The sequence below is a fragment of the Trichosurus vulpecula genome, chromosome 7 (assembly GCF_011100635.1).
Source record: "Trichosurus vulpecula isolate mTriVul1 chromosome 7, mTriVul1.pri, whole genome shotgun sequence".
Taxonomy (NCBI): Eukaryota; Metazoa; Chordata; class Mammalia; order Diprotodontia; family Phalangeridae; genus Trichosurus; species Trichosurus vulpecula.
Window position 1 is genome coordinate 97490244 of NC_050579.1, and position 26728 is coordinate 97516971.

A 26728-nucleotide genomic window follows, 5' to 3' on the forward strand; every position below is an offset into this window, starting at 1 on the left:
GCATTTTCCAGTAGATGTCCTCACAAGGCAACAGTGCCAAGGAGAGCTGATGCAACACAGTGAAGTGTGGGGTTTTGTTTTCTTTTGGTTGGTAGCTAGGAGAAGGGGCAGGCATTGGACCATAGGATTTAGAACTGGGAGGAACCTTGAGAGCATCTGATTTAATCTCATTTCACAGATGAGGAAACTACAGCTCACTGAAGTTAAATGACTGGCCCAAGGTCATAAGGGTTATAAGTAGCACAGATGGGATTCAAACCCATTCTTTTGATTTCAAATACAGTATTCTTTCAATGATACTACACAACCTCTAAATAACAACCAAATACATAAGGGATAGGCAGTGAACGGGAAAGAGCAACAATAAAACACTCGGGCCTGGGATGAGATGACAAAGTGGAAAACAAAATAATATTTACTTTCCATTTTTAACCCTGATGAGCCAATTATAAAAACAACAGGATAAGAAAAACAATGAAATGGGACTCTATAATTGGCCATGGCCCACTACCCTGGGATTAGCAGTAGGCCCTCAGGGGCACTAGAAACGTCCAAAATAGAAGATTCTAAGGAGGATGTTGCATCATTCTTATAGGCTGGACCACTTGGAAAAAAAAAGGAAACTGTCATACTTCAGCTTAGTTGCAGGACAGAATGTGACAGCAAATTTCCAGGGCCCCAGAGTGCCTTGTCACTGAGCTCTCACAGGCACAGACTGTCTACAGATCTGATGATGCTTTCATCAGCCCTCCTTTTCAGAAGCCAGGGGTAATTGGATGAAACTCAGCCATCCTATCAAAGAGCCTGGGCAGCACATATCCTGCCCCAGCTTTCCTGGGAAAACTGAAAGCAGATGAATGTTTAAACAATAAAGCTTGTGTGTGCATGAGATAATGGTCTAAGTTTTAGTAGCATAGTAAAATATTTATCTTACTTCACTGGTACCTAGCGAACAATCAATCTATGACACTGGCAGTTTGCAAAATATCAAAACGTATTTGATTATAGCTTGCTTGAATTACTCAAATATCTAAAAATATAGACTATGTCATGTCACCCTGGGATAGTGAAGGACATTCATGCTTCCAGAAACCAACTCTTAGAACCAAGAAGAAGGCGACAGCCAGTGTAAACACAGATGCATTTAATCCTCAAGCCATCATTTCTCTTAACCACCGTGTAGGGGGCAGTGCCCCTCGAGGCAGGCTGCATGAACTAAATTTACTTCCCCTGGAGAAATGGCCCTTTCGATAATGGTCCAAGTTTTAATAGCATAGTAAATCCTGAACAGCCATGCTCACTTGAAAGCAGAGTTTGATAAATAATGTAGTGGCTGGTTAGTGGAGAAGGTAGAGGTGAGGGATAACGATAGAGGGGAGAAAAAAGGCATTCTCTGAACACCCATCATACGTGAGGATAAGGACTCGTTATTCTGCACAGACTCTCCCGATAAGGTGGGGTATCTTGGTCCCAGAAAAACCGTAGAACACTTGAACATTAGAGCTCGCAGGAATCTTAGAGATACTCTAGTCTAGATGGGGAAAATGAAGGTCAGGGGAATAAAACTGACCTGCCCACGGTCACACACCTGAACTCGGGCCTCCCGCATGCTAGTTCAAAATTCTTTCCATGACTTCGAAACATTTCTATCATGCCTTAAAAGCTTCAAAGCACTTTACCTATAATACCTCATTCAGTCCTCACAACAACCCTGTGAGGTCGGTGTTATTATTATCCCCATTTTGCAGGTGAAGAAACTGAGGCTGAGGGGTCGAATGACTTGTCTAGGTCCACGCAGCTGGTAAGTGTCTGAGGCAGGACCTTCCTTACTCCGGGGCCAAGGCTCTGTCCACGATGGCAGGCTACTTCTCCATGCTGTCTTTATCCTCTCACCTGTTTCTGGGAACCACATCAAGAAGGCACATCGTTTTACTTCTTCACAAAGAGTGAATGGGAGTGATGGGCGGGCTTAAGTATGTGTGCAAAGAGTCTTGTGGAATTATGCCACCGTGGGATAGATCTGGCCTCTTTTGTTTATGAGTGACTCAGAAACATAGAATCTCAGCGTAGGAATGGATGTTAGAGGACGTCTCTTCCACCCTGTGCCTATATGAGAAACTCTCCTACAACCTTCCCAACCAGTATTCACTGAGCCTTGGCCTGAACACCTGTGTTGATGGGGAGCCCGTTGTTTCCCAGGGCAGCCCATCACACTTTGTCACAGCCCTGAATTGCTTCCAGGTTTTTCCTTATTCTTCCAAAAGAAGGTGTGAGTTTCTAGTCTGAACGCAGGAAGGAGTGATCAGGAGATCTAGGAAACCAGAAACTGTCTTGTGATTTATCTTTTCTGTTTTCTACACTTGCCAGTGTAAGGAGTAAGAGTGGTGATAGCGGTGAGCGGACCACCAGTAAACACAGGATCACATATTCTCGGAGTGGGAGAAATCAAATAGTATAATGCCATGAGAATAGACAAGATCTGGGTGTGGCTTCAGTGCCAGCAGAGATGGCTTTGTTCCAGGACCCAAATTGTGCTTCTTTTTTTTTTTTCCTTTTTCTTCAAACTAGATGGTCATTTTTCTCCCACTTTATATTAGAGGAAATGGCCTTATCCCATTAATTCAAAGTGTCTGGGTTTCTTGATCAATAATAAATGCATCTTGTCTTTTAGCCAGTCATACGGACAGAGAGCATTATTTTGAGCTTGCAGAATTTAATTTGTCCTGAGAAGAAATCATTGCAGGCATTATCATCTGAAGAGGAAGGCAAGTAGAGTATATGACACAGTTCTCAATAACAAATTGGGTCCCCTGCAATTGCCCCTGAGTTGAATTTTTCCTTAAACAAAATCCAATGTCCTCCCCAATCCCTGCCCCAAATTATAAATTGAAAGGGATGAGTTGGTGATTTTCCTAATTCTATTCTGATTAATAGCCTAGTTAAGAGGAATGACCCCCCTCAGGATCTCAGCACATACTTCCCACAGGTTTCTCTGACTTACTCTTTGACACCTCTAATACGTTCCCATTTTCTTTCCTTTTCCCTCAGCACACAGAACAGGATGAACAGACAGTCGGGTCTCCTATTTGAAAGACGCCTTTATCTTCCATCTACAGCAGCATTGAGAACTTTACATAATGTGAACACAAGTTAATTCCCTAAACAACAAGCCATAGGTAGATGATAGGTGCAAGAAACAGAACAGAATGTCACCTTCCTACCAAAGAAACCCTCCCATCAATATGATCCTACTCACTGATCTGATTCACTGTGGACCCAGGCTTATTCCCTGCCAGTCTATTTCAACAATCACAAACCCTTTGCTGGTCCTCCGGGTGATTTTGTCCTTTAGGCTTAGGATAACTGTATGCAGATCCAGAGAAATGGAGGATGGCATTTTTATTGGATGTCCACTGGAAATCTCACCCACAGTGGGGAATGACTGATCCCGGCAGGCATGGCACAACACAATACCTAATCTAAATATTTAACAGAAGATTAAATGATGAGTGATGCGATAAAACCCAGGGTGTTATAGGCACCACCTATCCACAGATAATAAAGTTGAATGGTTGAGAAATAATAGCATTGTCCATTGGTTTCAGTGTGATAACTGTCCTTCAATGAAACTGAACTTGGAAAGTCCCAACTTTAACAGAAATGCATCAATTCTTGTTGATACCAATACAATTGTAACACATACTACAGTAGGGTATGTAAATCCACAGCTGGACTTTTTTTTCTTCTTTTCTTTTAATTTTTTTTAATTAATAAACAGAATAGAAATTGCCTAATTCAAATATTAGTAGTATAACACTTAAGTGCATTTCAATCTGACCACAAAATATCATGAACCCTTAACCAGTGCGTATTACAACAGTGGAGAACACAGAGTGTGGAATTTATATCCCAACATCTTTCTTCTACCGAAATAAAGATTCAGAGATGTGATTTCCAGCTGCTGGGAAATTCCCACTTGCCTGAGGCTTCAGAAAACTGGACTGTTGGTATCAATTTCAGTTTTTATTAAGGGTGGGAGGGGATGAAGAATTGGGGAAAGGGAAGGAAAGTCAAATAAGACAAAATTATGAGCTTTAGGACCTGCCCCCAAATGCCCCCTGAAATCGATCCATCTACTTTCTAGACGTTCATTAACCCACGACAGGGTGTCCTCATCGCCGAGGCCCAGATGGAAGTAGAATATGGAGTGCTGGGAAGCTCTTTGCTGGGAAGATCTCTTTTGTTGGCTTCCACACCTGGTCTCGAGAGTAGCAAAATCCTTGGAAAAGTGCACTGCGCCTCCCCCGCCCCGTGCTGACTGTCCACATTGGTCAGACTGAGCTGAGCTTTACAAGGCCACGCACTGAGTCTTCATGCAATGAGTCTTGGCTGGCCAAGCTTAGGACATGCAGGGTGTGACTATGTGTGATAGGACTGCCTGTTGACAACATACCAGGGGGTGAGGGGGCTTCCTCTGGTGTAAGGAACTGATGGCCATCGTGTTCCTCTTTCAATGGTATCATATCTGTCAAAACAGTTTCTGATGTGAGATTGGGCATGGAGGAAGGTGGTGTTGGCTGCCCCAGGGACAAGGTAGCACAGGGAGCGCCCAGTGTGGTCTTTCCTGGCAAAGGGAGCTCCTCACTGGTTAGGCTTGGTTCGCTCTGGAGCAATGGTGTAGCTGCAGCCTGCAAAACGAATTTGGTGCTCTGAATGCACTGATCTTGGTCACACTGGAGAGCAGGAGGCAGCCGGAAAATGCAGCAAGTTGGGGAAGTTGAAAGGTGCCGGGGCATGAGAAGAGAGTGAAATGCAAGGGGAAGAGAGGCATGGAGAGAATAGGATGTGAGAAGAGAAAAATTCATTAGTAATAATTCAGTTAGACAATTGCCAAAAAGCACTGCATGCACAGATATCCAGGTTTCATTCTGGTATTTATGGCAATACAGAAAACACTCATACCTGGCATCTAAGTAACCCACTTAAATGAATATATCATATATACTACCCCAGTAAATGTTACACAGTCAAAGTATATAACAATCATTTAAAAATAGATTCACTTAAACAATTGTCATGGTCTGGATCAGGGAACAGAGATTTCCTTTTGTATGCTACGAATGGTTTCCTCCATATCATTTTTAAAACACAACACAGGAAGGAATTGCATGGATATAGTAGCCTGGATGACTTGTGATCTTCACTGTTGGAGGGATGAGGTCACCCATCGATGAGATCACAGATCCACTGGAATATCTTTAAAATTGGGAAGCTTCTGAATCCCAGGAATAGACTGTTCTCCATAAGCCCAGGAATTTTCTGCTCCTGAGCTTTCATTATTACCATCATCAACACCTCTGGTTCACTTAAAATATATATTTAATGTATTACATGATTGCACACATACAACCTATATCAAATTGCTTACTGTCTTAGGGAGGGGGATGTGATGGAGGGAGGGAGAAAATCTGGAACTCAAAAAAAATTAATGTTAAAAATTGTCAACATATAATTGGAAAAATATTATCACTATATATAACATATATTTAAAATAAATATTAATTGATATTTTTATATCAACATTTTTTCTACTATCCCTTTTCCTCTACCCTTCCTCTCATTCACTTTTAATTGCTTATGAGAATCTAAAAGTTTTATAGGCTGAACCATTCTTTCTTTCAGATAGTCTTAAACTGTGTCTTACTCTAAAGTCACAGAATTTCAGAAGAGACCTTAGAAGTTATTTATCTAACTCCCTCATTTGACAGACAGGAAATTAAGACTAAGATTAAGGGAAGTGACTTGCCCAAGGTCACATAGCTAGTTAATGGCAGAGCCAGGACCTAAGCCTGGTAAGTACTTTCCTTTCCCCCTATAGGAAACTGTTCCTCTGGATGTTTCAGTTTTGTTCCCAATGCTTAACATAGAGTATGGCATATGCCATGTTTTTACTGACTCATGTTCAGCCAGTTGTGAAGTTTTTAAAATGGCGCAGGAAAGGGATAGGCAGGGGATTCCTAGATCCCTATTTAGTCTATGGGTTGGTTTCAGAGACAGTTTGAAATAGATTTGACATGACTTAGACATCGGAAATTTTGTTATAAAAGATTAAGATGCTTTGGACTAAACTCGTTAAAGACAAGTTCTCTGTAGTGAGAAACACAATGTACCCCACTGTAACTTGATAGAAATTTCAAATTAGACACTAGGTGTCTAATGGATATGCAGTGGATTTCTGTCTTGGTTCTTCAGAATAGAGGGTTCTATAAGCACCTCATCCACAGTAAGAACAAAGGTATTACAATGACATCGGCCACTTTTGTGACCAAGAGAGGTTAATATCTTCCTGAAAATCTAGAAAGCACCTATTATTCCCTTATCCTATTACATCACACATGTGTTGGCTTCTCTCTTCTCCTTACCAAATCTTTCTCTCACTATTCTGTGGGAAGTACCTTCTTTTTGATTTCTCCATTGTGTACAATTCAGGGGTTTGCTCTTCTAAGAATTAGAAGAACTAATGGTGGTTTTCAGAAGGATGATGGGAGCTATATTTTTCATTCTCTTCCTCTGGATATGTGGCTGCATGTCAATTTGAGGACAGTGCAATGATTGTGGGCAGGGTAGCTCAGCTGTATGAATAGCTAAGCAAGGCCAATTACTGATTTAGGATAGTCTAATGAGATATGAGAGCTCGCTGTTAGATACTAATTCCCTACACTAATTCTTAAGCATGACAGAGTCACAAATTTATAAGAATACGTAACATTCTCCAATTGATAAATGGTCAAAGGATTCGAGCAGGTAGCTTTCAGACCAAAAATTCAAAGCTATCTATGGCCATATGAAGAAATTCTCTAATTCACTATTGATTAGAGAAATGCAAATTAAAACAACTCTGAGGTCCCACCTCACACCTATCAGACTAGCTAATATGACAGAAAAGGAAAAGGGCAAATGTAGGAGGGGATGTAGGAAAATCGGAACACTGATGTACTGTTGGTGGAGTTGTGAAGTGATCCACCCATTCTGGAGAGCAATTTGGAACTATGCCCAAAGGACTATCAAACTGTGCATAAACCTAATTCAGCAATACCTCTACTAGGTCTGTATCCCAAAGAGATTTTAAAAAAGAAAAAAGCACCTATCTGCACAAAAATATCTTAGCAGCTCTTTTTGTAGTGACAAAGAATTGGAAATTGGGGGGATGCTCATCAATTAAGGAATGACTGAACAAATTGTGGTATATGATTGTAATGGAATACTATTGTGCTATAAGAAATAATGAGCCGGATGATTTCAGAAAACCTGGACTTATGTGAACTGATGTAAAGTGAAGTGAGCAGAACCAGGCAAACATTGGATGCAGTAACAGCGACACCGTTTGATGAATGACTTGGCTATTCTCAGCGATACAATGATGTAAGGCAACTTCAAAGGACTCTTGATGAAAAATGCCATTTATCTCCAGAGAAAGAACTGATGGCATCTGAACGCAGACCAAAGTATACTACTTTTCACTTTATTTTTTTCCTTGGTTTTATTTCTTGGTCTGTTTCTTCTTTCACAATATGACTAATATGGTGACATGTTTTACATGATTGAAGATATATAAGCTATATCAAATTGTTTGCTGTCTCAAGGAGAGGGGAGAGGAGAGAGGGAGGGCGAAAAATTGGACCTCAAAGTTTAAAAAACTGAATATTAAAAATCATCTTTACTTGTAATTGGGGAAAAAATAAAGTATCATTTTAAAAAAGAGTGATAGAGTCAGTAACAAGATGGACCAATGCTGGCTCTCTCTTTTTATATGGTTGGGGGCAGGTCAAGTGGGCAGTGCGAGACCTATTTTGCTTCGTAGACTTTGGGGTTCCTGGTCATTTGAGAAATTGGAGTTACTGTTATGGTCATCAAAATCAAGCCTAATCATCAGATTTAGCGGTAGGGTTTAGGGAAGTATTTGAAGTGAAAATTCCATGTAGGACCTTGTCAAATGGCTCTGTCTACTACACTACTTTCTAGGCACAGAGAAAATTAACTATAGTGATCTCCAACTAAATGTCCCATAAACATTTCAAACTCAATGTATTCAAAATGGAACTTATTATCTTTCCTCCTTGTCTCATCCCTCTTCCTATGTTCCTTTTTCCATAGAGCACATATCCATCCTTCCAGTCACTCACTTTTAGATTCACTCTTCCTGACTTTCCATATCATTTACCAAGTCTTATCAATTATACCTTTTCAAAACCTCTCATGCTCCCCTCCATTTCACCACTCATATAGCCATAATCCTTGCTCAGTCCAGCTCTCATTATCTCTTGTCCAAACTATTCCAATAACCTCTTAATTGGTTTCCTTGCCTTCGCTCTTTCCTTTTCCAAACATAGGACAGAGACCTTCGCAGAGGTCATCTATTCTAACTCCCTCATTTTAGATTTGTGGACACTGAGGCACAGAGGTTAAGTAATTTAATCAAGGTCACATAGCTAATAAGTATCTGAGGCAGAAGTCTAACTCATGTCTTCCTACCTTAAGGCCAGCCCTCTATCATCTCTACCACCTGGCCACCTCTAGCTGTATAATACATACTCTTGCCAAACTGGCATTCCTAAAGCACAGGTCAGACCGTAAGACCTGCATGATCAAGAAACTTCAGGTGCTTCCTCTAGTCTCTAGGACAAACTCTAAACTCCTCTGTCTGGCATTTAAATCCTTCACGGTCTGGCTCCAGTGGATCTTACCAGACTGATCGTGCATTACTTCCCATCCTGTACTCGGCATCGCAGCCAAATTGGCTTGCTTGCTGTTCCCTACAAATGACATTCCATCTCCTGACACTTCTCCTTTGCACAAACTGTGCCTCATGTCTGAAATGCAATCCTTCCTCATCTCCACCTCTTGGAATCCCTGGCTCCCTTCACAGATTAGTTTAGGGGTGGGGAACCTGCAGCCCCGAGGCCACATGTGTATTAGCTCAAGGGCCACCTCCCATAGCAGGCCCTTTCCTGATCTCCCCCCTGCCCTCCAGTGCTCTCACACCCCCATCTCCACCAAATTACACTGTATTTATTTTGTATAAATTATGTGTGGTCTCCTTTGTCCTCTTCCCCGTCTCCTATAGAGACTGTCCCTCAGGGCAGGGACTGTTTCATTTTTGTCTTTCTCTTTCCAGGGCAGAGCCTGGCACATTCTGATTATAGCACAGAGCATGAAAGAAATAGTTTTTTAATGTATGTAAGTGAAGAATCAACCTTTGGGGGAAAGCTGAGTTTTTCTCTTGTCTACTAATAGCAACAACAAACAACTCTCATTTACAGAGGGCCTCACAGACATCACATCACATCACTTGAATTTCACAATGATTCACAACAATGCCTGACCTTTCTATCATGCTTTAAGGCTTACAAAAGGGCTCCCCATACATGATTTTATTGGATACTCACAACGACCTTGTAAGGCGGGTGACATGAGTATCATTATTCTTGTCTTGTAGAAGAGGAAACCGAGGCACGCAGAATCTAAGGGACTTTCCCAGAGCCAGGTAAATAGGAACTATCTGAGACTGTGCTACTGAGCTGCTACGTAGGCGCTATTATATCCCCATTTTACAGATAAGGAGATCTGAGATGCAGAAAGGTTAAGTGACTTACTTGCTCAATAGCCAGGAAGTCACAGCGATGATACTACATTATCTGATTCCAAGTCCGCCATGCTTTCCACCACAGGACTCAACCTCATTGAAGGTGTGTAGGGGTGAGGGGAAACAGAGTGAGGTCAAAAGGTCATATCAAACTTTACTTGATATGAACTTTACCAGTTTGACCTCAAATCAATGTACCATAACCATACTTCTTGGAGCCCAGTGAGCCTCATGACCAAATGCCAAATTCTCTTAGCAGGGAATTTCTGCTTCCGTTCTTATACTTTCTAATGGAGGGATGAACACACCCCTTCAGTAGCTAAGCAGCTGACACTAAGTCTAGTTTCTAGTTTCGAGACAATATTACTTTTTTTTTGTACAGAACTCAATGCGCAGTTTAGGAAATTGGCTCGATCTTGACAGGATGGAGGAACAAGAGGAAAGCTCCCTGATTAAACATACATTTCCTGGCAAGGATCCCAGGGATTTGAATACAATATCCTTTGCTAAGAAGTTTACTTGAAAAGTACCATTTGGAATTACTGATGACAGCTGGTAACTTCTATAATATTTCCAGCTCTCTGTGACTAAATATAACCTCTCAATATTCCTGGGGTTTTGCCAATAAATATAGTCTCAAGATTCCAGTTGTGAGAACTTGTGATCCAATTTAGTTGTTCTTTCTTGATAAGAGAATCACTTATCGTTTGGCTAATGAAAGTATCTTTTACCTGCTGAAACCCCACCCTGATTTGAAGGGAAGGTGAAATAGATTATTTAGATTCTTTCTTTCCTTTGTTGATTGAAATGAAGACTCTCTCTATTCGAAACTGGCAATCTGTAGCACTTAGAGAATCATAGAATTTTGAGCTGGATCTTAGAGACCAATCACTTTCTTTTATAGATGAGGAAACTAAAGCCTGGCAATTATTGTTTGTACTACTAGATGGTAGCTAGGTGGCCCAGTGAATGGAGTATTGGACTTGGAGTCAGGAAGACCTGAATTGCAATCCTACCTTAGACACTTCGTAGCTGTATGATCTTGGACCTGACCTTAGATGATCCTCATCTCTAAAATGTGGATAATAATACCATCTACTTCACAGGGTTATGGGGAGCAAATGAATTAGTGCTTTGCAGACTTTAAACCACTATATAAATGCTAGTAGGGTTGATGATAATAATGATGATGATAATGATGATGATGATACTGTCTTTTTTTTTCCCTTTATCTAACAGCAACATTGTGGTGTAGTAGATAAAATGCTGCACCTAGGGGCAGAAAGAGCTGGGTCCAAAGTCTATCTCAGATGCTAGCTATGTGGCTAAGGGTAAATTACTTAACTTTGCAGTGTCTTGGGTATTTTATTGGTTAAAATGAGGATGCTGAACTTGATGGACACTATGGTCCCTTTCAGTTCTAAATCCATGATCTTTTCCCCCTTTCCCTTTCTTTCTCCACTTCCTTCAAGATCACTCAGCCACTAACACACCTTATCAGTACTCCTCTGTCCCTACCTCAGAGAGGATGGTAGGGAGCTTCTCTCAGAACTTCTGCTTAAAGAGGTGACCCAGGCCTGCCATTTCTTCATTTCCCAGTTGGCTACTCTCTTCTAGACTGCTCTATCATGCCCCCATGCTGGGTACCTTCCTTCCCACCCTTCTTTTCCAGCTTCCTTTTTTGTATGTTGTTTGCCTCCATTAGATTGTAAGCTCCTTGAGGGCAAGGACAGTCTATTTTTTGTATTTGTATTCCTACCACTTATCACAGCTCTCGGCACATAGTAGGTGCTTAATGAATGCTTATTGACTGATTTATTTCCTTTTTTCTCCCCTCTTATTCCTTGTATATTCCCAACCCTGGTCTCCATTAGAATTGCTTAGCTTCCCCCATGACATTCAAGATAAAAGAAGCTGCTGAGCCCGACTGCAGCTGTGTTTGGTTGCTTTTCTTACTGCTCTTTTTGATTCAAAGGTGTTGACATTATAGTTTGATGTGTTCTGTGTGAGTCTAAGCTCAAAAAAATCCCCTTTTTGCTGCCTTAAAAAATGTAACAAGTTCCAGTGGGCACTTTCATAGATCTTCCACCTCAGCACTGCCAAAGACATGCACCATTAAAAATGGAAACAAGCACTGGCTGAATTGTAGCAGTCAAAATTACAAGAAATATGTTTCATCCAGCTTATCAGGGATAGGGCTTAAATAAATCCAATCATCTAGCTGGGAGAAATATACTTTGTCTTTTTTTAATCCACGTGAGAGCCACATAGAAGCAAGCACATCAATACTGGACAAAATATCTACTTTATTTCCAACGTAGACTTGAGTCCTTGACTTTAGTTACTTCTGTTTAAGCAGAGTCTGAGAACAAAAAAAAATAACTATTTTTGAGCCACATACAATTATCTGTATTTCCTCCTGGTTATTGAAGGAGAGATGGTGTAGGACAGTGGATAAAGGGCTGGCTTGGGTGCTGGGTGTGTGACCCTGGGCAACCTCTTAATGCCCAAGAGCAAAAACTGAAGAGAAGGGGATGACATTTATGAATAGAGGGAATTGTCTCATACAGGAGGTCTTTATGCTGATGAAATTACATATCAAGTTTACCTCCATATTGATAGCTATTCCCTTCCACACATCCCTGATTCTTCCATTTTACTTTTCAGGGGAATATCACAGATGACTATGGTTCTTGGGAATGTCAACAAAAGTGACCACATGCAGTTTGAAAATATTTTGTAATGTTTTATAACTCTCCAATCCAACAAGTGCCAATTGTGTGTAAAGAACCATGCAAGGTCCTGGAAATACAAAGACCAAATGAACTGTAACTGATTGGCATTTTAATGCCCACATCCAATTTTTGGACATACAGTTAAATGGGTGCATGAGGAATTGATTCTTCCTATTGGATAGTTTCCATATTGATCTCTGGCTGACTCCTAAGCATTTACCGGAGCCAAAAGATTATAGAATCATAGATTTAGAGCAAGAAAAGATTTAGAGCATAGAAAAAATTATAGTCTAAATCTGTGATTTAGAGCTAGAAAAGATCTCTGAGGTTATCTAGCCCAGCCCACATCATTTCATAGATGAAGAAATTGATACCCAGAGAGTTAAAGTGACTTGCCCAAGAAAGTAAAAGGGCTAAAGTGACTTGTTTGATTAGATCCTAGGTCCATTGAATCAAATTCATTGATCCTTCTGCTCCCACAGGGGAGAATTATAATTTGACCCTGTCTGATCTTGCCAATAATATAATGCAATGAGTCCATCCATAGAAATCCACAATCTTCCTACTGTTGTCCTCTCTTTTGTGAAAACCATTTCTTGAGTGGAGACATTCCAAAAAATGACATTAAAAGAATCATTGGTGGGATATTGTGATGGAAAATGATTAAGGTTTTCTCCTCGTGTCTCCAAACTGCTGGAATTCTAGGGGAGTTATTCTTTGTAGTCTGAGGATGCCTTTCTTTACACACATCTGCAATCACACATACATACACACATACATGCCTCTTATGCTTTCTTCTCCATTATCTTTTGTCTTTTTCTGCTTCTCCTTTCACTCTTCCCTCCCCCCACCACCCTGCTTTTTTCTCCTATTTTTTCTTGTTGGGAGTGTTTTCCATTTCTACCAGCAGAGGATGACAACATTCTTCCCTCTTTTCTCATTAAAACCTTCATGGTATGGCTTCTATCGTGTCACGTACATCCAGAAGCCTTTGGGCTATGGTCACATTTTAATCAGTCCTACAAACTACGAACTCCCAAGTGAAAACAAACACTCATGTTGGTGGTAAGTAGCAGATCACCCAGTAAGGAGAGTAAAGTGAGAAATAAACACTACCATTCCTCTTCATACCAAACTCTTTATGAGTCAAGAACTTCAAAATGGAATAGAAAGCTGGTGTCTAGTAAGGGCATTGACTAGATCAAGTAATGTTTCTATTACTCCACAAAAGGTCATATCTATAGTACTGGTGCATTGGCATTATTTCAATTAAGTCACTTTGACAGCTGATTCACTGCCCAAATGAAGCTTTAGCACTTGGGGAGTTGAATTTTCATATCTGCCAAATACTATCAAATGGAAAATCTGGACTTAATGCTTCCCATCCTGCCTATAGCTTAACAGTACCCAGATAACCTTGCAATAATGGAGTGTATGAGGACACAGAAGCCTTGAAAATTTTCGGTTCTAATTTCTGGGATACCATCTTATCCTCATCTTCTTTCCTTTTGAGTAATTTTATAATGACTCACTTTCATTTTAGGCTTCAGATACTAGTCCCTAAATGTGAAAGCAAATAGATTACTGAATGAAGACTAAAATAATCTTGACCAAAGATACCTAGTAAGAAAACTCAGTCTGCCACATATGGTTGGTGCTAAAGATCTTTGGCTCCAAGGTTTGTTTTTTCCAGAAGGGCAAATACCATCCTTTCCAATCATGAGAATCATGCTTCACATTTACATGCAGCATTTATGGGGCAGCAAGTAGGTTAAGCATCCACTGACCTCATGGGCACAGGATGAGCTCTCTCGTTGGTTCTACCCTTAGTACTGTCTTTGATGCCACACTTATACTAGGCTAATAATTCATGTAGGGCCTGCCGGGACCACCCAATTGATCTCAGTGTTTCCTTAGGCAAAGCTTTTTTGTGTGTAATGTCTGACTGCTCATAATAGACTAGCTGAAATCAGTTCATATTTTGTTTTTAGGATTGAGGAAGAAAAATCCAGGAAGGGTGAAGGAGGAAGGATTTTTTTTTGGGGGGGGGGGAGCCGGGGAACTCCCTTGAGCTGGATTATCACAGATTTTTACTTTGCATCTAACCTGATCCAAAGCACAAGAAACTATCAAGACAATGTCTCGTTTAAACTTTAATTAAGAGTTGGCAGGGCGGGGAGGGAATGACATATCCAATTTACCAGCTAATTCTGCTGTGGCGTATGCAAACTCATCTCCCATTAGTAGGCAGAGAGGTCAGGGACACCAGAAAGACTCCCCCACCTCCCCTAATAATTGTCCCACCTGTTTGCCTATACCTGAAATTATATTCACAGAAGACAAAACCTCCCTTGGTGGTAGTGACACGATAAGGTTTAAAAGGAAAACAGGACGAGAAATACATTGACAAAGTCTCACTAAGGCAGGGGTGTGTGTGTGAAAGAGTTTTATATCAATGTTGTTCCAGAAATAGTTATTGTGTAAATAAAAATGTAAATCACTGTGGGGCTGGGGTTGAAGGGGTCAGTATATAAATGGATATAGGATATGTCATTTTTTCCATTAGCGTTTGGAGAGGCTAATATCTATACAGCCTCTTCTCTTTCAGCTAAGGCTGCATGGACAGTAAAGACCATCAATGTTCAGGCTGAGTGAGTTAAGATCCTTTCTCTTGTAGTTGAGTACCCAGATATAACACCCTTAAAAATGACCCATTGCGGAAATTGTTAGTAAATGACAGGATCCTAAGAGGTGGTTTGGATGAATAGGGAGGTATTCCGGGGAAGATCAAAGATTGACTGTTGGAAGGGACCTTAGAGGCCATCAAATATAACCCCCTCAATTTACAGAGGATGGATGAGGGGTGAGAGCATGAAGACATTGAGTGCTTGTAGGATCACCACAATAATAAGTAAATAAATAATAAATAGCATTTATGTAGTGATTTAAGGTTTACAAAGTAGTTTACATAGGCTATCTTATCTGATCATAGATCTTGAGCTGGGTGGTGCAGTAGATAAGAGTGCTAAGCGTGGACTCAGGAAGACTCAACTTTGTGAGTTCAAATCTGGCCTCAGCTGCTATGACCCTGGGAAGTCACTTAACTAGTCATGCTAGCTGCATGACTGTGGGCAAGTCACTTAACCCTCTTTGCCTCAGTTTCCTTGTCTGTGAAATTAGCTGGAGAAGGAAATGGAAAACTAGTCTAGCGTCTCTGCCAAGGAAACCCCAAAGGGGGTCGGTCACAGAGTCTAGTGTGACTAAAACTACTGAACAAAAACAAAAAAAGAGTTAAAAAAACACCAACAACAAAATCTCAGAAGGTATCTAGTTCAATCTCCTCATTTTAGAGACGAGGAAACTGAAGCCCAGGGAGTGACTTGTCCAAAGCCATAATAACAAGCATCAGAGGTCAGACTCAAAGGAGCTTCCATGCAGCATCCCTTTCCAGGGAGAAGTGGTGATGTAGACAAAATCTAAGTCCTTCAGCCCTGACCCTGTACTAATATATCTATTCTCTATAAAGGACCCTATACTAGAGATTCTACCCCTCCATGGGGGAGGGAAGGAAGTAGGGATTTTTAAAATGACTAAAACTTACGTACAACCAAAATGTTGGTAGTTAGAACTTTCAAGCCAGTGACAGAGTGAAGAGACATATTGACCTCCCCACAGAAGACCTAGCTAGTTCTCTCCAATAAGGGGAGAACATATTTCTACCTTCTGATGGAAAAAAGTCTGCTACCCCACATGAAAGTTTGAGGGAGGGCAAGTGTTCTTCATGTAGGGGCTCCTGCAGTCAGCATATTCCTGCTGGCAGGGGTCACTTACTAGGGGGGAGCTAGCCTCAGGCCTTGTCTCAGCCCTTGCCATAAGTAGAGGTAGTATAGAATGGTGGAAACAGCACTGAACAGACATGTCATGTTCTATCAGTTAAGTTATTTTTCAGTCATGTACAATTTTTCACAACCCCATTTGGGGTCTTCTTGGCAAAGATAGTGGAGTGGTTTGCCATTTCCTTCTCCAGCTTATTTTACAGATGAAGAAACTGAGGCACACAGGGTTAATGACTTGCCCAGGTGTATTGGTAATTAAGGTGGGACTTTTTTTTTACTGTTTTAGAATGCTAAATTAATTGCCTTTGATTGAGTCTAGCTAGGTGCATTTAGCCCAGGCCCAAACCCCTAATTACTAGATGCTAAGCTGATGTGGGCATGAAGCCCCCAGGGCCCAAAGGGGAGTTGCTAAGACCAAAGCTGATAGTATGCGCCTAAGTTCTGGTCACTCAGATGACTGACATTTGATGATGGCTAAAGACTGTACAAAAAGAGAGAGCAGAGCTGTTTTCTTGGGGCTCTGAGCCAGCTAGACTCTGGGCCAGCCATTGTTAAGAGCTACCTGGCTTGTCAACCCAGATGTTGATGGTTTCTTGGTAACTACAAATTGTGATCTGGTCTGCTTACATTGTATATTTTTTTTAACTTGTTTGTATTTGCTCTGAAGTTCAGGTTGCTGTCTTTTCCTCCTGAACTAATTGAGTTTATATGTAAATGTTAGATTAAAGTAAGATAGTTAATACCTTAACATTGCTTTTCTTAGTAAAGCAGATCAAAAGAACCTGTGCTGGCAGCGTTCTTGTTGTTGGGCTTGTGTTGGTCTGTCACCCCCACGGCAGCTGCTAGCTGAATTGTTGCTACACCAGGGTCACACATTTAGTATCTGAGGCCAGATTTGAACTCAGTAAGATGCGTCTTACTGACTCCAGAAACGGTGCTCTATCCATTGCACAACCTAGCTGCCTCACATGCCTATCACTTACTGTCTATGTGATATGGGACAAATTGCTTCACCTTTTTAAGCTTTTGTTTCTTTAACAATAAAATGAAGACAACAATACTTACAATGACCTATCTCAAATGTCCAAGTGCTATATAAATGTGTTATGATTACTACTAAATAATGTAATACTTTGCATTCAAGAAACATCTGCAGATTTATTCATGACTTGACTCTCTCTTCTCCAGCCAAATTGAAGATGAGGTAGGGCATAAAAGTCAGAGTTCCTATATACCTATCCCCTCCCCCCACCCCCCCACCTGAACAACAACAACAAAGAACAAAGTTCTCTTCTACTAGAGTTTGTATCTATGTGCATCTGTGAGAAGACTCAGTAGTCAGCCTAACCCCTAACTGATAGGAGTTATCTGATTGATAGGAGAAATCACAAAGGGAGAGGGGAGGGAAAACTAATCTAAAACCATCCAGAGCTCTAAAACAGAAGCAAAACCTTGCCAAAGGGAACTTAGTAAAGTTTAAACCAAGGGTGGGGAACCATTCATTGGTCCGTGGTTAAATTTCTGCCAAGGCAAGCACCCTAATTAAATGATTTTGCTCTGACCCAGAGAATTCCTCCTTCCTGGTAGACTCTTCCTGGTAGACTGCTGTGACCATTTCATTCGAGCATCACCCCCTGAAGACTTGTCAAGAGAAAGTGAAGAGCTGTTTACACAGTGTTTGAGGCCATTTACAAATGGAGAATTTTGCTGAACTTTTCTTCCTCTTAGCTTTCTTCATATATTATCCCTATCAGCATTCAACTAGACCAAAAAATTAGATTTGCTTTGGATAAAATAACTCATAATGATTAGATAAATCCTGATCCCAAATGTAATCTTCAGGCATTATGCAGTGAAATACCTTGAATCTTTCAAAAAACAAAGATAAGGCAGACTGCTTTTGTTGAACGGAGGGAGACTGGGTATAATAGCTACCAAATTGATCTGTATCACAAAGATTTTGAAATTAATCTCTAAAACTTCCTCCAATATGCAAAACATTCAGGATCCCAGGAGAAAATGAGCCTTCATTAAAAAGCCAAGCCTTCAACGCCTTCAAAAACCATAAGGGTGGGGGTCAGCCTAGATAATTACCCCATTCCCACTTAAAATGTTAAGATCCTATGTCTTGATACCATAATCAGGTGAGAGTACCTCTCAATTGAATCAAACCAATCAAAGTCTTTAGACTAAATGAAAAAAGGTTTTTGAAGAATTTAGATGTCTTTGAAAACCACTGGGTGAACTGGAGTTATACTGCATTGGAAGTGCTTTTAGAAAGGATGAAGAAACTTGGCCAGTGGTCTGTCTCTCAAATACTGAGTCAGTTTGAAACTGAAGGATTTAAGTGAATGGTGAGCCTGGCATTTTGAGTTGCCTAAGCTATATCTTAGTATAAAAGGCCCTATCCTCAATAGTATAGTATTTCATGTACTAAGAGTGACTTGGTAGTTCTATCTTGACATTTCAAAGACCAGCAGAGCACAGAATGGATGTGCTCTGGAATTGTCCCCTCATACCACCTTCCTCACGGTTGAATGGAAACATTCTCTCCACTCTGACACTCAAATTATTGCTATCTTCCAAGTTGGTCTTGAGACTTAACGTAAAAAAGAGAATAATAGCTCGTTGTGGCAGGTGGGAGGGGAAGATGAACCCCTTGAGAAGGAACTCCTAGTTATGTGGAGGAGAATACTTCAGCCTTGGTGTCTTCTCCCATTTTCTCTTGGGCAGAAGAGGACTTTGGGAGTCTTAGAGGACTGGAGAATTTGGACTTCTTCATCAATGTCCTAGCAATGTTCTCAGAACAGAAACACCCAATTTCAGAATCTGCAATTCTTGCAGGAGACAAGGACAGACTCGATAAGATGTTGGATTTTGCCCAATGCTCTATTCACTAAGCCGCCTAGCTGCCCTACTGAATATATGTTCTAACTAGTCACTAAGTTTATTCCTATTTCTGGATCTACGAGCAACCTATTGTATGGTCTTGGGCTAATTACTTAAATTTCAACTGCTTTAATGTTCTCATCTGTAACACTGGGGAGGGCAATGATTCCGAGAATCCTAGGATCAGAAGGGATGTCAGAAGTCATATAGCCCAGCCCATATCTGAGCACGAAACCTCTCTGCTATCTTCATGTATTTTATTAGTGGTGTTCTTGCTATTAAATACTTTACAGAGTTGGTAGACTATGACACTGCCATTCTACCTCATTGGGTGGTTGAGCGTGCTAATCATTTGATAAAAGGTAAAGAGGTGCATTTCTGCGAATACCAACAGCTATCACTAATATAAAATCATGTTTACCCACAGAACAGAAGTTAATCTGAGCAACTGATGTCGAAACAGATGGAAAGAAACTCCTCATCACACTGTTTGGTGCATGGAGCTTGATACATGGCTGGGACTCAGTGAACACTTGCACACTCTTTTGATTGATGAGGCCCTGGTTGGGATGCCTGTTCTACGTGCCAGGTTGAATAAATCAAAGCAAAGGAATGTGAAATTTTGCCCCTAAAGACCAAGTTCAGTTGGCACTGGTGAAATATGTTAGCTCATTTCTCCAGGTTTTGACAGTTCCTGGAAATTTTTAGGTACATAACTTCCACTTAGTACTAACATTACCCAAAGTATAATAAGAAACAAAACCAATGGGGAGCTTGGGGGATAATAGTAGAAATTGCCTTGGGCAGATGTTCCCACATTTTTTAGTTGAAGACTTTCTGACATCTGGATGGATTATATGGATTTACTTTTAAAAAGAATTTAATAGCAATTTCCTGTTGCTTTAGGCTCTACTGTCAACTGGTGTTTTTTTTTCTCCTCAGCTGGTCCTTGGCCCTATCTCTGTCTTTCCCTCCACTTTGTAAATGACTCAGCTTCTCAATTCTCCAGACCATACTTCTCCCTTTTCTTGATCTCCATGGGAAAGTAAACTTGATGCCAAAATTCCTTATTTTTTAAAATTAAAGATAAATCAAGCAATTAAACAATAAACATTTATTAAATATCTACTATGTACTTGGCAGTATGGTATAGGAGACCAGGAGCCAGGAAGATCTGGCTTTAAGGTCTACCTTTGACACATTCTGCTAGTGTGACCTTGGGCAAGTCTCTTAACAACTTCAGACTCTCTAGTCTAAGACCATAAGTTTCACAGAGGTTGCCCATCTCCATTAGATGAAAGAGTTCCCCCACTTTGGGGTTGCCTATGTTGATGCTTGTCCTCTGCTCTCAAAGAGGACCATGACATCTGGAAGGTGATGCCATGGTATGCAAGTGAATAGGATTTAAGTGAGGGATGGCTGTGCAAAGTCACCAGCCTCACTTTCTCCTCTGGAGTCATCTGGGTCCAGTGGCAAAATATAGATCAGGATGACTGGAGATGGCCCAGGATGCAGTAGGGGATGCTGCCTTTTTAAGTCTGTCCATATCCCTAAGGACCAGGTTCTATGCTAGTTTCAGGAAAACAACAAAGGAAACAGTCTCACTTGAAATGATGGCCTGGAAAGCAGGTATCTCTCAAGAAAGGATTTTGTTTGTTTGGGTATTTTTTTTTTGGTACATCATAGGAAAAATAGAACTGTTTTCATGTAGCCCAAATGAAAGTGGAAACACTGTCTGGGTTGAGTCAACATTTGCAGAATGAAGAGTACAATATTTACTTTCTCCTAGATGAAAGATGGTGGCCCTGAGCATGTGGCTATGTGTGCATTCAGAGGTGCTTAGAACATCTATTATGCAGGAAACATGGAAATAGATAAGTATCTCCCTGAATCCAGTAGAAGCTCAATAAATGTTTGAACTGAATTAAATATAGACCAACTCATACCTGAGCAATCATTGCCATTCATATATTACTAGCTTTGCTGATGTTAAATAAATGCTTCATAGAATTCCTCCACCAAAGTCTCACTTTGGCTTCCTGGATGTTCCATGAACATACTCCATCTCTCAGCTCTGGGCATTTTCTCTGGCTGTTCCTCCATGCCTAAAATGCTCTCCCTCCTCAACTCCATCTACCGACTTCCTTGGCTTCCTTGAAGTCTGAACTAAAATCCCATCTTTTACAGGAGGTCTTTTCCAACTCCTCTTAATTTCAGTGCCTTCCCTATGTTATTACCTGTAAATAGCTTGCCTTGCATATATTTGCTTGTTGTCACCCCCATTAGATTGTAAGCTCCTTGAGAACAGGGACTGGCTTTTGCCTCTATTATATATCCCCAGTACTTAGCACAGTGCCTGGTATAGACTAGTCACTTAACAAATGTTTGCTTCTTCGTGGTATGGAGCTCTGTCTTTGGGTCATAGGATCATAGATATAAAGCAAGAAGGAACCTTTGAAGTCATTAAGACCAAGCTCCTCATTATATAGATGAGGGAATTGAGGCCCAGAGAGTATAAATGACTTGCCTAGGGTCACACAGTGTGCCAGTGTCTGAGGTAGAATTAAAAACCATGTCGTCCTAACTTTCTATACCAGCGGAGCACAAGTTCTGGCAGAATAGCAATGCTGGAGGCCCTCTGAATATACAACTAGGGATGAACTGCTTCTGCCTGAGGACTAGCCTAGCTAAGTTCAGGCAGGATCATCACTGGTTGACCACAGGGTGATGAATTTTTTGGCCACAGCAATTCATGAACTGCCTTGGTGGAGGAATTCCCTATTGAGATAAAATCTATACTTGTTTTATTAGTTGTTTCATTTATATCTGACTCTTCGTGACTCCATTGGGGGTTTTCTTGGCAAAGATACTGGAGTGTTTTGCCATTTCTTTCTCCAGCTCATGTTTTAAATAAATGAGGAAACTGAGGCAAATAAGGTTAAGTGACTTACCCAAGGTCACATAGCTAGCAAATGTCTGAGACCAGATTTGAACTCAGGTCTTCCTGACTCTAGGTCCAGTGCTCTATCCACTGTGTCACCTAGCTGCTCAAGCTCTACTTGGAATACTTATGGAATTGATAAAGTAATAAGTTATAGCAATAATTTCTTCCAGAACCTAAATTATCTTCCAAAGACTTTTTAAGTTAGAGCATGCATCTCATAGGATTCTGATGTCTAGAGCTGTAAGAGATCTGGGAATTCATCATTTGGTGAATCTTCCTCTACCATTTGACAGATGAAGGATACTGAGGCCTACAAGCTTTAAGTCATGTAGCTTGATTGTGGCCCCTAAGGAAGGACTAGAACCCAGGTCTACTAATCCTAGTCTAGGGTTCTTGGAACTAAACCACAGCCACATTCACCGTGCCATATTGGGCCCAAAGTCGGTTACAGTGCTGAGTAGATACAGCTGGTCCTTCTTCACTAGGATTTGTTTAGCTTTCTTGCTTTTGCTCCTTGAGATAGCAGTGATCTTTGCTATCTATATCTGCTATTTATATTTGCAATCTATATTTCCATAGCACCCATTATTTGGAGGAAAAATATTGATAAGTAGCCCATCCCCCTCCTAACTTGAAGATCTTAGCAGGTGTCCTATTGGCTCAAGGCTCTTTGCTCTTCTTCATAAATCACCACAGGTGTCTAGTGGTACTGTCTTCAGAAACTGGTGTCAGGTTCATCTTCCCATTTGTGATTTCATCCTCCTAATGGCAACAAAATCGCAAATATCTACCAGTAGAATGTAAACTCCTTGAGGGCAGTCAGTGTTTCATTTTGTTGATCTTCATCACCTAACATAATGACTAGCACATAGTAGATTCTTAATAAATCCTTGATGAATTGAATTAAAGTACTTCCGGTCTACAGCATTCATTCTAGTTTTTAATCATATAATATTTTGTGATATGCTAACCTAAAAGACTCCAATAGTGGTTTGATGATGGCAGCTCATTAAAATTAATTCTTTTTTTTTAAACTCTAGAAATTCGATGTAGAATACAGAGTAGGAGGTACATATCAGCATCACAATAGTGGCTGCATGATCTTTAAAAATGGAGAAATACATACATCTGAATAATTGACACCACCAGTGGTGACATCTTTAAATGGGAAGTCCAATGATACTTATGTATACGTGTATAAATGGTATCTTCTCCGCCTGAGTTCTGTCATTCATCATCCATTCATTACTGTGGAAGGGATGCGACCTTTAGTAGACTATGCCAAGCTCTGGCAGGCCCCACCACGTTGGAAAGCCTGGTGGCAGACTATGTGGCCACAGTCCAAGGACCCTCTGGAGTTGAATAAGCCTGGGAAAGTCGCTTAATCTCTCTCAGCCTGTTTCCTTATCTGGAAAATGGGGATGAGAATCTCCCTGACTTCACAAAGTTGTTAGAAAGTTCAAATGAGAGAGCACATGCAATGCTCTCTGTAAACCTTCAAGCACTATATAAATGCTAGCTATTATGGTGAAGTGAGGAATGTCTTTTTGGACACAGCAATGCGTGAAGGGGTTGCAACCTGCATCGGTGAGAGTACTAACAATAATGGGACCTCCTGAAATAGTGACTTGTATGTAAAACATATCTATCTGTGTAGTATAGGGATAGGGACTTGACCTGGGATTTCACTATAACAGGGAGCTTCTATATTAAGAAACTCCTGCTAGCAACGCGAGTTAGAACACTTTCTGCCATTTGTATTTTTAGAGAGTCGTTGGCGCTCTGAGATGTTAAATGCTTGCAGGTATGAGTTAGAGGCAGAATTGGAACCCTTCCTGGCTCTGAGGCTAGTTCCCTGTCCACTATGCCAGGCTATCTCTCACATATATAAAGATGTAAGGTGATAGATGTTTTCTTCATGTTGCCATACATGCACATACACCCTACTCCCTCAAGATATATATTATTTGTTACAAACATCTGCCCATGTTAACCCTTCAGAACCAAAGTTGTGAATTTGAAAATAAGAAAAAGACACCCTGTGAACATTGAAATAGCAGTCACAGCGTCCAACCATATGATTCAGTACGTGTGAAAAATGCTTTGGAACCGAGGGACCTGGGTTCAAATCCCATCTCTGACACTTAGTACCCATGCGACCTAGGGCAAGATGCTTAATCTCCCTAGTCCTTAGCTTCCACATCTGTTAAATGTTCTGGATGGCTTCCAAGGTTCCTTCCAGTTCTTGGTCTATGATACTATGAATGGAAAGAATCTTGCAGTGGAAGCCAAGAGAACTGAGCTCTAGTACTGGTAATGCTGAAAAGAGTGCTGGACTTGGCATTCAGAGACCCGAATCTAGCTGGTACACATCTGTGGGACCATGGGCAAATCCCTTGTTCTCTTGTGGCTGCTTTTCCCTCATCTGGAAAGTGGAGATTGTAAGACTCATAGGGACACTGAAAAGACAACACTTTATAAACCTGAATTTCCTACATAAATGCCAATTACTAATATCGTTATTAGCTGGGTGACTCTGGCAAATCAAAACTTCCCTGGGCATTAGTTTTCTCATTAATTAGAAGAAAGGGGGGTAGGAAGGTAGCGCACTGGCCCTGAAGTCAGGGGAACCTGAGTTCAAATCCAGCCTAGCTATGTGGCCCTGGGCAAGTCACTTAACCCCCATCACCTCAAAACAGAACAAAAAAAACAAGAAGAAAAGGTGGGACATAATGGTCCTGAAAACACTTCCTGTTTATAGGCCTGTAAGTGAGATTACATGCTCCTCCCTTCCTTCCTCTCCCCCCTCTCTGTTTCTGTCTCTTTTTCTATAACTATCTTGGTGTAGACAGAAGAGATTGACAAGTTCTCAGGAAATGGAGCAACAAAAATCCAAGACTTTGTATCTATACAATGAACTCACTTTTAGAATTCACTCAGTTAAAAGAAATGTCCTGACTGGCATAAAGAGTATGGTTTTCCTGGTGTTTGCTGTAATGTCCAACAAATAATCATTTGTTGAGTAACCAGAGAGGCAGTGTGGAGTAATGGACAGAGAGCTAGCCATGGAGTCCAGAAGACCTTAACTCGAGCCTTGCCTCCGACATATACTGATGGCTTCACCCTGGGTAAGTCACTTAACTTCTCTGCTCTAGGCAAAACATTGAGCTGTAGAGAAGGTGTTGCCCTACAGTGGTAGTAGGCAGTCGGTCCCCTTACCTGTAAGTTCTCTATACCAATGAAGCGACAACTCCAGTCCCTATCTCTAACTCGGAGTACCCAGATACACTCTTGAGACTGTGGCCTTGCCTTGTAGTTAAAAGAGAAATCAAGTGTTCTGGGAAACTGTCATTCAGGTCTTAACTCCCTGAGTGGGAACATTGTTCTAAGAAGGCCTATGCCACCCTAACAAAGATGAGAGCAGAATGACTGGGAGCCATACAGATGCCATGTATCGCAGGAAAAGGCAACACAATGACAAACTCATTCACACAAAGGTGTAAATGACAGATAACAGAATATTAGCTCAAAGTTCCGAGATAGCAGAAAGAATATGTGGGGCTAGAAACCTAAAGTATGGGGTAACTGAAGTAGAGGAAAGTGGATTGAAAAGTGAGGCTAGAGTTGCCAAAGATGAACTTCATGTATTTCACAATTTTGCCTTAGGTGAACTTTGCCTGTCTTGTTTTAAATTTATATCAATAATAACAGACATTTTTTATACCATTTTGAGCACTTTATACACATTCTCTTATTTGACCCTCACAACAACCCTGTGAGGTAGGTATTATAGGCATTCTTTTTTTTTTTTTACAGATGTGGAAACTGAGTCAGGGAAGTTAAGTGACTTGCACATAGTCATTCAGTTAGAGGGTCTGAGTTAGGAATTGAACTCAGATCTTATAGTGCCCGATCTACTTTACCAATAGCACTTAAATAAGTCTGGTTCAGTATATGGTAGGGGTCAACTCTTGATAGCAGGGGGCCACAAGTCATAGAATCAATGTCACATACATATAAACCATAACCTCACATAATTTGTAGCTAGAATCCCACCTCCCCTACAGTGGCATTTGCAACCACCTTAAGTTAAAAACCTTGCCTTCTCTCGATAAGACTCCATTGAGGTATGATGATTAAGGTATTGCTCTTCCTTCCAGGGAGAAGCAGTTAAACCCAGTTAGTGTATTATTTGATTAGCTCATATCAAAGCAAAAAGCAAGACACATTCACAGGAATCAGGTGAACACTGCTATACGCTGGCTCCTACCATGTTGCTCTGAGACTGTGTGGCCCCGTACATGGTGATTCCATTTGTCGGTGCTGCTGGTTGTGGTGTGTCCGGCTGGATAAATCCTCTTCTATCAATTAGGCTAAATGACAGAAGGAAGAAAAGGTAGGGAGAATGAATTGAAAACACAAGAGATGTTCAGGGATGTTTCTGATTTTCCCTCTCTCTAAAGACTTTCTGGATTACAACCTGGCTGTCCGTTCAGGGTGTGTGTGATCTGATTGCCAAAAAACTCATTCCCAGAACATTGGCAACCAGATCAGGATTTATTTTGCGTACTCATTAAGAATGATGAGGTTTTAATCAAGTGAGGAAGGATAATATATGCATTGTTGAAATAAAGGAATTTTCAAAGTACAAAAGTTCACATGACAGCCTCATACAAATATG

General features: G+C 40.8%; 1 protein-coding gene across 3 annotated transcripts in view; it reads right to left on the bottom strand.

Annotated features, from left to right (window-relative positions):
• Positions 1–3860: 3860 nt before the first annotated feature.
• The window catches only part of ZDHHC14 (zinc finger DHHC-type palmitoyltransferase 14), a 321372-nt gene continuing 298504 nt past the window's right edge, over positions 3861–26728 (bottom strand). For 2 of the 3 annotated variants that reach the window (XM_036768473.1, XM_036768472.1), the window contains exons 8-9: positions 26318–26420; positions 3861–4733 (exon numbers count right to left, since the gene is read on the bottom strand). In XM_036768473.1, coding sequence (XP_036624368.1) covers positions 4332–4733; positions 26318–26420 — 505 coding nt within the window. In that variant the 3' untranslated portion in view covers positions 3861–4331. The remainder of the gene's footprint in view (positions 4734–26317; positions 26421–26728) is intronic. The other variant, XM_036768474.1, reaches the window with a different exon arrangement.